The 14,789-nt window shown below is 41.8% G+C and overlaps 1 protein-coding gene across 1 annotated transcript; it reads left to right on the top strand.

The window, feature by feature from the left end:
• The first annotated feature begins 4,345 nt into the window (after positions 1-4,345).
• On the top strand, positions 4,346-13,875 carry LOC133150020 (nuclear pore membrane glycoprotein 210-like). The gene is made up of 24 exons (XM_061272289.1): positions 4,346-4,520; positions 4,849-4,994; positions 5,380-5,598; positions 5,813-5,986; positions 6,122-6,314; positions 6,517-6,623; positions 6,990-7,094; positions 7,291-7,392; positions 7,506-7,634; positions 7,860-7,987; positions 8,071-8,206; positions 8,291-8,353; positions 8,686-8,859; positions 8,934-9,014; positions 9,112-9,243; positions 9,320-9,466; positions 9,658-9,740; positions 9,808-9,982; positions 10,326-10,501; positions 10,871-11,091; positions 11,170-11,306; positions 12,407-12,521; positions 12,907-13,053; positions 13,514-13,875. Exons 1-24 carry the CDS (start codon positions 4,346-4,348, stop codon positions 13,873-13,875), a joined length of 3,627 nt encoding a protein of 1,208 aa, XP_061128273.1.
• The last annotated feature ends 914 nt before the right edge of the window (positions 13,876-14,789 follow it).

Genomic DNA, 14,789 nt, shown 5'->3' with positions numbered 1-14,789 from the left:
CGTGCCGGACTATCCCAAAAGTCACACTTTTTGCCCTATGACTCTGTGTAAAACACACACACAAAACAAGTTTTAGTTTAGCTTTTTCAAACCTTTATAACAAAAACCAAGTGTCACTTTATTGTTGACTTAACTTTTCTTAGTGAAGGGAAAATATTTTCCTATTTTCTACACTTGCTAAAAAAAAATACCCTAGAAAAAGTCAGGCTAATAAATTATTGTATGCTCCAACGTACTCCCTGCAATGTGCACGCTCACGTACTCGCGCAGAACGCAAGATAGAACTTAAAATAAAAAGAAGAAAGGCAACCGAGCTTCTAAAGATGGAAATTGACAAACACAAAAGTGTGTTCTTTGTTTTTATTGAAAACAAGCTGATACTGTCTGCGGTACGGCAACGGCCGGTTTTCGCCTTTCACTCAGTGCGTGCGCGCTCCTGGAGTTTGCAAACTTTGCATGTTCTCCCCGAACCCGCGTGGGCACTCCAGTGTCCTCCCGCATCCCCAAAACATGCTTGATGGGCCGATTGAGCACTGTAAATTGCCCCTAGGTGTGAGTGCGAATGGTTGTTCGTCTCTGTGTGCCCTCCGATTGGCTGGCAACCTGTTCAGGGTGTCCCCCGCCTGTGGAATATGATTTACCCTAAAAAACAAAAATCGAAACATTTGTATTTTTTATTTAATCCATGAAATTATCTTCCTCCGTGAAAATTGTGGGGTCTTTAGTTTTTAACGGTGGGAGCTCATTTAATTGGAAACAAAATGAGGAAGGTGTCAATTCTTATGACGCATGCGAAACGTAGTCGGCAAAATTCGAATTTGTTGTACGTTTGGTTAAAACGGATTTTAGTTGCTTTTTTCTGTTCTTTCATCTTCCCTCTGTTGCGTGTTAACCAAACTCGATCAAAGTTGTCTATACCGTGATGCCAACTGTAAATCCTATCTACGTCATCTTTATGACGTTTTTTTTTTTTTTTTTGCACACGTATACACACTAATATTGGAGCTCACAGCTTTACTGTGACCATCCTTCACAAAATGCTACATAAAGCACATCTGAAGATGTTTCTCTTGTCCTTCTTTTTGTGGCAGAATATCTGTATTGGCTTAGTTTTTTCATTGGACTTGCAATCTTCCCTGAATGGATCTTATCATGAGGTCAAAACTAAGAAAGACGGCCCAAGTGTCTTTAATACCGTTTTTTTCCGTGTATAGTGCGCAAAATTTAACTAATTTATTGTCCTAAAATCTGGGGTGCGCATTATACATGGGTACAAAAAAAAAAAAAAAATTCTTTTTTTTTTTTTATTTTATTTTATTTTTTTATTTTTTTTTTAAGTCCCAATGATCGTCACACACGCAGGGAGGCAATGGGTCCCATTTTTATAGTCTTTGGTATGGTCTTAACTAGGCTGGATGTAATTTTTTTTGTTGGCGTTGATTTCTCCGACTGCACGTAAACGCACCACCGCGCTTCGTGCGCGCACGGGACAGCAAACGAGCAGGTGATTGAGCAAGCGTCTGATACGAGAGCATTGCGGTCGCATGGAGCGTGTTTGAAGTGAACAGCAGAGAAGAAAGGCAAAGTGTTGTGAAATAAAATGCACAGAACGGATGCGCAAGACACGTCAGCTATATAAAGAGCGAGAGTTGTTTTGTTCCTATTAGTTTCAATTCACAGTTTAATTAGCAGTTTCAATCAGCAAATAACAAAATGCGTATTACAGGTAATATTTTATTTCACAACACTTTGCCTTGTTCCTTTGGTCTCTGCTGTTCATCCTAAAACACAAAGGCGCTCTTTAAGCAATGCGACAGTGAGCGCCCGGCGCGCTGCGGTTGCGCGACCGCACCAAATTAAGCTCCCTGCGCAGTGCGCACTGAGGTCCACTTAAATTTTAGAAAGTACATCAGGACTTTAAAAATATCTTCTAAATTTCAGCGACGGCTTTGTCACAATAATCGACCAGCCCGGTGCAGTTGGGCGGTCGGCGGCGCGCTACGGTTGAGCGTTCTCTCGCGCGCTCTCTCTCTCGCTCTCGCACACACGCAAACCGGATATCATACAGAGGCCGCCATTACAGATGCGCAGAACGGATGAGCAAGACACGTCAGCTATATAAAAAGCGAGAGTTCAGGTCTCTACCTAAATCCGTATTACAGGTAATATTTTATTTCACAACACTTTGCCTTGTTCCTTTCTTCTCTGCTGTTCACTTCAAACACGCTCCATGCGCACAGAGCGCGGTGGTGCGTTTACGGGCAGTCGGAGAAATCAACGCCAACAAAAAAAATTACATCCAGCCTAGTTAAGACCATACCAAAGACTATAAAAATGGGACCCATTGCCTCCCTGCGTGTGTGACGATCATTGGGACTTAAAAAATAAAATAAAATAAATAAATAAATAAATAAATAAATAAATAAATAAATACATTTTCTTTTTAAAAAAATTCATAAAAATTGGGTGCGTATTATACATGGGTACAAGCTTTTTTCCAGCATCAGCATGCCATTTTTAGGGGTGCGTACTATACATGGGGGCGCACTATACACGGAAAAAAACGGTACTACCTCAAGAACTGTTGAAGTAACTTTGCTTGTTCAATTTAAATTCAAAATGACAAATGTTTCAACCTTTTATTATTCCATAAGAATTCTGTGGCCAGACTGAATACTTCCTGTGCTCTCTACTTCTTTTAGAAAGGTGGGGTCCACCCACTAGCCAACCCGATACACAATGAACAGGATGTGGGAATTTATAACCCTATAGTTCTAAGTCCCAGTATTCTCACATTCCCATGGCAACCCAAATTCGGCGTCTATCAATACACAATAAAGGTATAATTCAATAATATGAGCAAAAGTGTTTTGGGCAAACACCTTTCATGATGTACAATTTCTATTCAGTGTTAAGAGATGTATCTTTGCTCTCAATGCTTTGTATAGGCAACCGGCGGCAGTGGAAATTTCAGCTGGTCTTCCTCCAACACAAGTGTGGCCACAGTGACTGTCAAAGGCGTAATGACAACAGCCAGGGACATTGGCGTCAGCATAATTAAAGCCCAGGATATGCACAACCCTCTCCACTTTGGGAAGATGAAGGTATAGTGGCTGCCAACATTATTGACAATCCCTTTCATTTGCAAATTCAATTCACAATTATGAATGTATTAGTATTGAAAGCAAGAGATTTATCAGTGCACTGAGAGCACTGTATTATCTGCATTTTTTCGAGACTATTTATTAATCTCAGATACTGTGAAACATTAATTAACGAGGTGTAGGATTTTTTTTAAGCATAAAAGAGACATTGTGGCTAGACAATTTATAAAAGCAACAAAGAGCATCACATCCTAAAGAACAAACACATCACCCAACCCTAAATGTACCGTAATTTTCGGACTATAAATCGCTCCGGAGTATAAATCGCACCAGCCATAAAATGCCCAAAAATGTGAAAAAAAAACAAATCGCTCCGGAGTATAAATCGAATTTTGGGGGGCAATTTATTCGACAAAATCCAACACTAAGAACAGACATGAACGAGCAACAACAGGCTAAACGATACGGTATGCTAACGTGACAAACACAAACGAGGAGCTGAGAACGAGCCTGACGTAACATTCAGTTATTTAAAAAAAAAACTGTTACATAAATAACACGTTTATAAAACCATCTGTGTCACTCCAATTCATTAAATCCATCGATCGTCCTTTGTCAACAATGCCGTGTGCCGCGCCGCAGTTCAAATTATTCCACAGGCCCATACAACGATACATAAACTATATTTTAAATAACTCACATAAACAATATTATCAAACCATTTGTGTCACTCCAAATCATTAAATCCATCGATTAAATTTGTCGTCCTTTATTTCATCCTGGTGACAGAGGACATGTCCAGAGGATATGGCGCTTTAAAGTGTTAATTACTTTATTTGATTTTTTCTCTCTATTTTTCACGTTTTGAATATGTTCAAGATAAAGATATCAAAGCATGTGAAGTGATCAACTATACTAAAAATAACAGGTGAAGTGGTCAACTATACTTGTAAGTGATGTGTTAACGATCAAGTTAAAATTTGTGAAAAAAAACATATATAAGTCGCTTCTGAGTATAAGTCGCCCCCCCCCCCCCAAACTATGAAAGAAAACGCGATTTATAGTCCGAAAATTACGGTAGGCCTGCTGGGTGAGAAGACTGAGCCAACCATCAGATAGATATCACTTTGATTACTTAATGATGGAGCTTTATCAATTTAAACGTGTACTTTCATCCCAAAGTTTGACATTGATTATAAAAAAATGTAATCCTATAGGTATATGTCATTGAACCTGTGGTAATGGCCTTTGCGCGCTGCCAAGTAGAAGCTCGAGTGGGCATGATTCTAGAGCTACCGCTCAGAATATTTGGCCGATTGGAGGAAAAGTGGATGGAGCCAGTCATGCTGAGTGACTGCTCCCACTTTGACCTGCAGGTAGATGTGGAAAGCCAAAGCGTCTTTCAGCACCTTGAAGGCAAGTCTGCAAATGCATTCTGATGTATAAAAAGATTCATTCCTTTTCTTTTTGCCAGTGGCCATCAAGTAAAGGTCACTAACTAATAGATGGCACATTCGTTGGTCATCCTGCTTGTCAGTTGGGAACAGACAGCTCAGGCATATTGTATTTGAGAATAAAAGTGCATGTTTGCTTGTTGTATTGTTATTTGTTGGTTGTGGCACTGATACGCAGTTGTACCCAATACATCGATGTGTGTCTGTGTTGGTAGGACACACAGAAATTGTTCAGCATTGAAACATTTTAAAATTGGTGGTTTAAAAACACATTTCTGCTGACATTGCAGGTCGTCTGGGTCCAGGCCAAGGCCACTGCAGTGGACTGAGAGCCAAAGCCCTGGCCCCGGGCTACACCACGCTGTCGGTCAGCTACAACCATGGCAATGTTCACCTCGGCGCAAAGATCACGATTGCAGCTTATCCTCCCCTCATCGTGAGTCCTAAAAAGTCTCTATACAAATAACCTTGTCGACAGATTTTGTTCATCTAATGTCACAAACTTTCCCTTAAGTCATTGTGTGACACCGTGGGCATTCATACCCATAGGCTGCCCTTAGAATCAAGGCAGAAATGGGATGATCAGTGACTCTTCAAATGATCTCCTCTTGGATTTCTTCCAAGCTCTATGCATTTTAATTATGCATTATACGCTTGCTAGTCTGATTTATAAAAGGACGCCTCTCTGCTGCATAGGAATAAGAGGCACTGGGCCATATTGCAAAAATCTGCCATTGCGATGTAGGCCGTTTTATGTCATAACAATGTACGTGGTCACGCTCCTTTCTTAGACTAATTGTCTTACTGATGTCATTTGGCAGGCTATTGACCCCATGTCCGTGGCTGTTGTGACACTGGGTTCCTCTAAAGACATGCTGTTTGAGGGTGGGCCTCAGCCTTGGGTTCTGAAGCCCTCTAAGTTCTTCTGTGACTTGAAAGCTGAGAATGAAGAAAGCGTGAGCCTGACTCTGGCTAGCCCACTCTCCCATAATTACGATCAGCACTTGGTCAGAGCAACCTGCAGGGCATTGGGAGAGCAGGTAATTTCGCTGTTGTGTTGATATTGTGTTGTCGCTTGGCTTTTTCTTCTCTTGACTAGACATTTCAGCTTTGTATAAAATATTGGCCACAGCTCTTATCACAATGGTACCTACACAATCTAATCTGGCAGAAAATGTGCATATTCTGATTTTAGAGAAGTGTGTTATGGTGACCCCATCGTCAGTTTTGTAGTGACCCATCAAAATTTTGCAGATGCTTGAGGTGAGGGTGAGCAACAAGGCCAGTATGACCAACCCTTATCCCGCTGAAGAGCGGGCATCTGTAAAGTTTGTTTGCGCTCCTCCGTCACGCCTCACGCTGGTCCCAGTGTACGCCGTTCCATGGCTAGAACTCTCATGCCCTCTGCTGCAGCAGAACATATACGTGGTACGCTTCTTTCTTACGTGGTACGCTTCTTTCTTCTCCTTGATTTAAAAAAAAAAAAAAAGCCTCACTATTGCAATGGTGGTATTTAGACAAAATGATCCAACGACTGATTGTGTCTCTTGTGCTGTTTTAAAGGTACTGGTTTCAAATTACCGCAACTCCGTTTTGGAGCTTGCAGCTTTTGATGAACAAGGGCGGAAGTTTGACAACTTCAGCTCACTGAGCACAGTGTGGGAATCAAGCAAAGTGTCCCTGGCCAGTATCGAGCCTACCCTACCTATGACCCTTGAACCTTTTGAGGATGAAAACAAACAGATGAAACTACACGGTATAAGTGTTTGTTCTTAAAAATTGGTCTTTTGTTATATTTTATCAGAGCTAAGCTTGGATATCTTTTCTTTGGGTGAGCTTTTTGGGGAGGAAGCCTTTCCTGAATTGATTGCCTCAACTTCCATTGCTGGAGTTCTTTGATGTCTAAAATCATGGATTACTTAGTTTTTTAATTAGCAATTCTTTGTCACCCGCAATAGGCCGGCAGATCGTCGTTGTGCATCGTCAATCGGGGATTGCTGCCATCATGGCGACAGCGCTGGAATATCAGCGGTCTCATATCCAAGCAGCCAATGTTCATCGACGGGTACGTGTCAAATTTGACAGTTTATCTCATCATTGAACAGTTTTCTCTCCTTGCTGCGACGGTGACCTACTTGCCCCTCATTGGTACATATCTAGTATATAATTAACAAATTCTCAAATCTACAGTACTGAATTTTAGTTTAAAAGGAGGCTTTTATTATCAAAGCCCCATTTAATGCATCCAGTGTAAAAACGTCTCTTGTGAACCATTTAGACAAAAGTGGATAGTTCGCTGTGGCGACCCCTGAGGGGTAAAGGCGAAAGGAGTCACCATTTTAGATATATGGGCAGTTGTGGATTGACTGATTTTTCATTTATTTCAATGAATTAGTTTATTTTTGTCTGTTTGAATTGTTTTTGTGGAAAGGGTGACACGTTAACCCCTGTGTCAGCAACATTGGAACTCCTGTTAGTTGAAGCTGTGAAGGTTCTTCCTGACACATTGACCATATTCAACCACCCAGATGTGCGGGTAAGAGATGTGTTTTTATTGTACTGATTGATAACTGTTAGGTCCATACATTTAGTATTAAGTACTGTATATTTTGCAAGTAAGCAATTGTGACGTGCTCAATCAACCTTGCACGAGAGCTTGAATCGTGAGATGAGTCTTACCCATATCAAATTTGAGATATGCTGAAAGCTTTTAGGTGTGTTTTTCCTTACAGAGTAATCTTGTCGTACGAGCGGGGTCAGGCCACTTTTCTGTCAATACCAGCATTAAAGGCATTGCAGATGTGGTGTTTCAGGACACCCAAGGAACAGTTCAGGTATGTGGGGACATCTGGATTTGTATTGGAGTTAATTAGAAAAAGGAAATAGAAAACACAGTCAAAATGCATACAGTAAAAAGGGTTCAATATGAATTCCTTTATGTCGCCAGGTTGCCCCCATCCAGCCAGGTGTGGTGGAAGTGATGGTTCATGACCTTTGTTTAGCGGTCCCATCTACAGCCAAAGCCACAGTGCGGGTTTCCGAAATCCTGAAGGTGAATTTGAGGGTGGTCGACAAGGTCAGTTTCCAGTCTGATAATTCTTCATTTAATGAATGTGGTTGACACGATGATCCTTATTACAGTAAATGTAACACATTCCATGCGTGCCTTGGTGGCGCTCAACATATTTGTTCTGTACGAGTTTTCAACTTGTAATATTCATGGAGCTCCCTTTGGTTTGCCCTTCCTGTGAACCAAACTGGTGATTTCCCTAATGACTGGCCTCATTTGTCTCATTTACAGGTGGGAATTGGCAAATCAGTAAGGTGTTATGTCACAGTATTGAATGACAACAAAAATCCTTTCCCCACCAGCTATTTCCCATTCATGAAATTGAAAGTCAAGGCAGCGTCTTCAATTGTTGCATTAACGTAAGTGATATGACACTTGATGTGACACTGGTGTTAAAAAGTATCTTAACCTTAGTGGACACATCTTTCTGTTTCTTTTATAGACCACTCGCAGAGTCCACAGAACATGACACTGCGGTTTACGTTGCAAAAGGTCTTTCTATTGGCCAGACAACGTTGGCAGCTGTCGTAGTAGATAAAAATGGGAGAAAAATTTCATCCGCCCCTCAACAAATCGAGGTATTTTGATTGTTCACGTCACTCAAGTCATGATCACGACCTCATAGAAACTACACCATGTGAATTTTATTTTTTTTTAAATAGGTATTTCCACCATTCAAACTCATCCCTCGGAAAATGACTCTGCTGATTGGAGCAATGATGCAGGTGTGTTTGTGTATCCGCGACCGATGCTCATGCTGACTGCAAGAGTTCATTTGGTCCGCCATCACTCTTCCAAAAGGGACCTTAGCCATGCTTTCTTCAGAAAACAGCATTGGCCTCAATGTTCTCTCCTCTTTTGGTGCACTTTGTTGTTGTGCTCATTAAAAAGCACCGTTACGTAATGGGCAATGTGATGTACCACTTCAGAAAGTTCATGTAAAATCTCGTGATTTTTGCCTGTATGTAACTGTCATCGTCCACCAAAATGCTTAGGCCTGTGTGTTACATTGGGAAAATGTACTGATTCATCTGGTTCAGAATCTGTCTGTTTCTAGATCACATCCGAGGGTAGACCACAGTCCAATATTCTGTTTTATATCTCGGATGAAGACATTGCTTCTGTTAACGGCACAGGTCACGTCAAGGGTGTGACCACCGGTAACGTCACTGTGACAGGACTCGTCCAAGCTGTCGATGCTGAAACCGGCAAGTTGGTTGTTGTGTCAAAGGTAAATAACGTCATCGGGTGATGTGGGTGAGTTGTCACAGATGCAACTGCAAATGTATTCTTCTGTGTTTTTAGGATCAGGTAGAAGTTGAGGTTGAGCATTTGACTGCCATTCGAATTCGAGCACCCATTATACGTATGGTGACGGGAGCGCAGGTACACACTGAACATTTTAAGAAATGCTGTTTTCAGTCGAACACATTTTATTAAATGGTCGCCGTGGACCCTTGTCGCACCTTATTTCCTTCTGTAGATGCCTGTGTTTGTGATGGGTTTGACCAATAGCCAAAAACCTTTCACCTTTGGCAATGCTGTGCTAGGACTTAGCTTCCACTGGTCCACTACCAAAAAGGACATCCTGGATGTCCAGTCAAGACACTCTATGGTATGCATGTGCACCACCTGTGTGCACTGTTGTTCACTATTCACTCTTTGCCATATTTGCCTCCCTATGCCCGCAGGCTAATGTGGAGCTCAACGCCGAGCACAATTTCGGCATGAGCGTGACGGGTCGAACAAGAGGGCGGACTGGGCTCAAGGTTGTCTTCAGAGTTGTCGATCCGGTTGTTGGTCAACTTGCAGAGCTCAAAGATGAGATCCAAATCCAGGTACACCTCTAAAACTGGGCTCGGATTGGCATTTTACTATAAAGTGATCTAAGTGAAGCAGTGCAATTATTGATTCTGAAGTCAGCTTTGTGACCCGATAAGGCTACAAATTAAACTTCACAGTATGCCAGAGACTGTCACATGTCTACCGTGCCCTAATAATGGTAGTGTCACTCTTTGCTTTGATCAAGGTCTATAACAAGCTATACGTGATTAAACCCCAATTCGAGATACTCATGAGTCCAAATTCAACCTTCAAAGTTGAAACAAACAGGTCAGTTCAGCAAGTTTCTTAATTAAACAAACTTACCTATAAGTTGATTTGTGTTGGTGTGCACTAGGGATGGCAAGGCTGCACTGTCATACCAGATGATGAATTGGACTGACCAAGTTGCTATCGTGCAAGTTGATGAAAAGGGCTTCCTCTTCTCTGGTCCACTCACTGGCATGTCACCACTGCTGGTTACTTGCCAAGATTCCTTTGGTGTCAATCAAACACTCATCGCCCCAGTAAAGGTCAGTTTGAAAGGCTTCCTCTGACCTTTTTGTTTTAAAAGATTTCAATTGCTATTTGACTTTAGATTTATTCAATGCAATGTTTGCGCACATACCGTATTTATAAGTTACTCTGTGGGGCACTTTTTAGGGTCCAGAAGTGTAAGCGACGAAAAGATAAAACGTCATATACTTGAACCGCTTCACTACCTTTATCCAAAGACATTCAGGTGAAAATTGGAAAAAAATACCAAAACCTAACGCGATTGCCTCTATCCCTTGCTCTCTTGCTGTGTGGTAAACAACTGTACAAAGTCTTGTGGTGACATTGTAAGGCGGCAACACTCCCCTCCTCTTCCCGCAGGTGGTACCTGTGTCCTACGTGCGCTTCAGTACCAGTCCAGCGTTACACACGCCCACCGGGGAGAGCTTTAAAGCCCTCCCTTTGGGCATTGTCCTTACCTTCACCGTTCATTTTCACATCAGCACTGGAGAGACCCTCCACAGCTCCAACAGCCGTGTCACCTTCTCCACAAACAGGTGAGTCTTCACTCTACCTCTCGATCTGAGCAAATATCCCTGAGGAGTGGGGTGCCAAAGCCAAAAGCCACTCAAACATGTCTGACTGATGAGTCTTATGTACCAACTGACAACAACCTTGGATAATTTACACATGTTGACTTTACAAGTGCGCCTCTAATTTACATCTCCATGTGGTATTCCTGGAAGATATTTACAATTGAATAGCAGACCTGTGAGCACGTAAGAAATTCTGATCTGTGCTTTATGAACATGGCACATTAACAGTTCATCATTTTGAGTACAGTTTGGAATCATGAGGCAGTTAATTCACAAAGCTGAGACAGAAAAACATGAAGGTCTACCTTTCAAATACTTTTTCTTTGCTAGGGATGATCTGGTGCAGATCGAGTCTGGGCCTGATAACCACACGTTGACGGTCAGGACGGTGAACGTAGGCCTCACGCTTCTGTCTGTGCACGACAACGAAAATACTGCGCTGGCAGACTACATTCCTCTTCCCGTGGAGCATGCCATCCTGCCAGGAGAGGCCCAGAGCCTGGTGGTGGGAGACGTCATTTGCTTTACTGCACATCTGACCAGTCAACATGGTGAGCATGTGAATGTGCCGAATCATCGGAACAGTTTGTCATCTTGCGCAAAGTGTTTCACTCTACTTTTCTCTGCAGGAGGTCATGGTATTTGGAGCTCCTCAGCCAATGCTGTGCTCCAGGTGGATTCCAAAACCGGTGCAGCTGTGGCCAGAGACAATGGGGCAGCTACCGTGTACTACGAGATACCTGGTGTTTTAAAAACATACAGAGAGGTAATGTATTTTTTCTTAAACAATAGCGGATCAAATGCTTAATTACTGCGGTGGTTGGTTTTTTTTTTTGGTCCTTGGAACTGATTAAGTTCTAATTATCCATATTAAACTCAAGGAGAGAAATTTGAATCACAAAGAAGACAGGACATGGAAGTGGCATAGCAAAAAGTCTTTACATACAAAACTACAAACCAAAATCACCCAACGGGCAGTGAACGTTAAAAGTAAACATTTTCAGTCATTTCATAAGCCTGTCAATAAAATGGGATTATATGTGCCACAAAATAACCGGAAGCACAGCCGCGTGTGTGTGTTTGCTCAAGTGTCTCATTAAAGCACAAATGAAAGAATGAAACTGCTGTAATGTAATCAATTAAGAAGACAGTGCCTGAGATTGGAATCCAAATTAAGATAACAAAATAAAATAACTCTTATTTAATAGGCAGTTGTGTTTTGTTCCACACAATCGTTCAAATATTTGGGGTCACCCAGACAATTTAGCGTTTTCCATGAAACATAATTGCACAAGGATTTTCTAATCCATTAGTCTAACGCGGTTAACCAACACAATGGATCATTACAACACTGGAGGGATGGTTGCTGGAAATGGGCCTTGATAACACCTATGTAGCAAGAATAGTCGTTTACCACATTAACAATGTATGGAACAAAGTTTACACATTAAAGTTTAATGTTATCCTCATTGAAAAAATAGCAATTTTATTTAAGATTAAAAAATTTCTAAGGCACAACAAACGTTTAAACTACCACTAAAGAATTAGGAACTGGAATAAGTGTGAGTACTCAGTAAACTGGAATACGTGAGAGTACTCAGAGTAGAAGTATTGAGCTCACACAAGACAAAAAAAGATCGTGAACCACTCCTATTGTCAGAAAGAACGTCCTCCCGCATCTAGATGGTGCCAATTTTTGTGTTGGTGGTAACACTTGATCAAGGACAGAAAAAGATGAATTGTACATTACAGAATTCAGTCTACGTAATGGAGCTTAATGTAACGTGCATATTTGTACAGATACTGAATCTCTCATTTTAAGTGTAATTAACTAGCATTTTTTTTTCTTTTCCTCCTGACTGTTAGGTTGTGGTGAAATCGTCTCCAAGGACAGCCGCAATAGCGCAAGCCTTGCCAGTTAGAATTAGCAAGCCGACTGAAGTCTTATTCACAACCAGAGGACAAGGAACCAATCTCATTGGTACGGGAAATACTCAACTTGTCAAATGTTTTCACTACACGTCAATACTTACAAAACAAATCACTGAATTGTTCTTTTTCCAGTCATCACCCCAAAAGAGAATATCATTGTTAAACGCTAATGGAACCACTTGCTCGAGTGAATAACTAGAAATAACTGCGATTGACGATTGATGTAAAAACGAACGGATGTGGCTCACGTACAAAGCCCTCATATGTATTGAAGTAAAAAAAATACTTCAGAATATAGTTAACAGTGGAGTTTATTAAATCACTCTCAAATGCTTTCGGCACAGCTCCTTCCGTGTTTCCAATCTTCATCTAATTTCTTTAACTCCTCTATTTATTGTAGCCTTAAGCTTATGCCGATGTAATGTATCCTGCAGGAACCTGCTCCTCGTTCCAGACAGAAGCCATCGCGCTACTACAGCCAGAAACTTCTGTCGCTTGCCTCCTCAGCTTTACGAGTGATGCTGTTGATTTCCCTGCAAGCAGCGTCTTCAAAACACACACGAGTTTTGATCCCAGCATTGGTATGTCTACCTGAATTTACATACCTGTGGGGAATGCTCCCTATTGGATCTGTAATGAGCTGGAGAATATATATGTATTTATTAACCCCTATCTAACCAGCTAAGTCAGCTGAGTACCAGTTCCCATTTAGAATGATTTTAAAGAAAAAAAATTAAAAGTAAATCTGAGGTGTCGATGCCCCCTCGGTTAAACTGCGTTTGATAGCTTTGACATGGCTCTGTGCAACAAGCTTGTCTTGAATCAAACGTGCCCGCTGTGCCTCCAAGTAAGGGGTCAGGTAAATAGAGCTGCCAGCTTGATATGTTGTGCTGCAGAGGCTTCTTAATGCTTGAAACCTTGTCTAATTGCATTGGGGTGAAGTGGCTAAGCTTTTTGTGTTTGGTTGTTTTTGTTTTTATGTCGTTTTGCCGGCTGCTTGTATAATTCTTTTCACAACATATTTTTTTGTCCTTGCAATAGGCTTGTACAAGTGTTTAATTACTCTACAGCCAATGGCAGACCAGCTGACCCGAGTTCTCAACATGTCCATGACCAACCTGCTAGTGAAGGCTGGCCTGGAGGGCAGCACCTTCTCTGGGGAGCAGGTCAGCGCCAGACTGCCGCTAGAGCTCACTCTCTACTGCGACCTGACTGAGCGCGCCCTCTACTGCCACCTGACGGAGCTGATGCTCTCCAACCTGCAGCCATCTGTGGAGCTCACAGTCTTCGGTCCAGCTGTTGCCCGAGCATACTTGACGGTCAGAGGAAAGAACTTTTTTTATCCAAATAGAGATGCCTCGGAAAAACAAAACAGTACAATGGACTATCTTTCTGTGTCTTAGGTGGTTTCCAGTTCTCCCGTCATTGATATTCAAGAGATTGAAGCACACAGAAGCTCTCCGAGTCTGTCAAAGTACACCATCAGGGCTTTGGACCCGCAAGCATCAGACTCTGCTTCCATTACCATCAGCAGTCCCTTCTCGGGTCAGAGTCTCATCATCCCGGTCACTTTGATACACGAGGCCGAGCCTGGTGCAGGCATGCAAGGTAAGTTCCCCTCTGTGGGTTAATGGGAAGTCACAATAAGGTTGTGTCTTAAAAAAGATTTAAGAGGGACTGTGTGAAAAATCTTTAGATGTAAAAAAAAAAGTGTCCAATTACATCAACATAGATTTTTTAATACAATCATAGCCAAAACAGTTCGGCCTTGTGCTGTAATTTATAAATTGTACTTTGTTGTAGCTCCATCTAGGCCTTGGAATACATTCTGACTGGTATTTCGTCTTGTTCTCTTCAAATGCAGCTGCTGCACAATTTGTTAACAGAGAGGGGGACCGCCCACCACACGAATCTTACCACGTGATGCTGTTCCCCCTGTTTGCCTTGGTCGCCGGTACATCCATTGTCATCATCGGTAGGGTGCTAATTACTACTACTATTAAATCGCTTTCATTATGACTATATCTTAAATTGTAACACACCTTTGGTCTTGACTGTGCTGTTCAACACTTTAAGCTATGATACATGTACAGGTCATACTTGTATATCATTTGAATGATAATGCATATCATTTTCTTTCTCTTTGAATATGCTATTTTTGATGCTCAGTCTAGATGGTGGTGTGGTTCTAATAAGCTTTTCACAAACTGTCCCATTTTGTCTCCTGCAGTCTACCACTCAGTGTTACTGCCAGAGCAGCCAAAATCTCATGTTATCATCAAGAGGCCTCCACGCTTTACTGGTGGGACACAGTTGG

The sequence above is a fragment of the Syngnathus typhle genome, linkage group LG2, assembly GCF_033458585.1.
Source record: "Syngnathus typhle isolate RoL2023-S1 ecotype Sweden linkage group LG2, RoL_Styp_1.0, whole genome shotgun sequence".
In the NCBI taxonomy this organism is placed as follows: Eukaryota; Metazoa; Chordata; class Actinopteri; order Syngnathiformes; family Syngnathidae; genus Syngnathus; species Syngnathus typhle.
The sequence above is the reverse complement of the archived record's forward strand: the minus strand, read 5'-3'. Positions and strand labels throughout refer to the sequence as shown.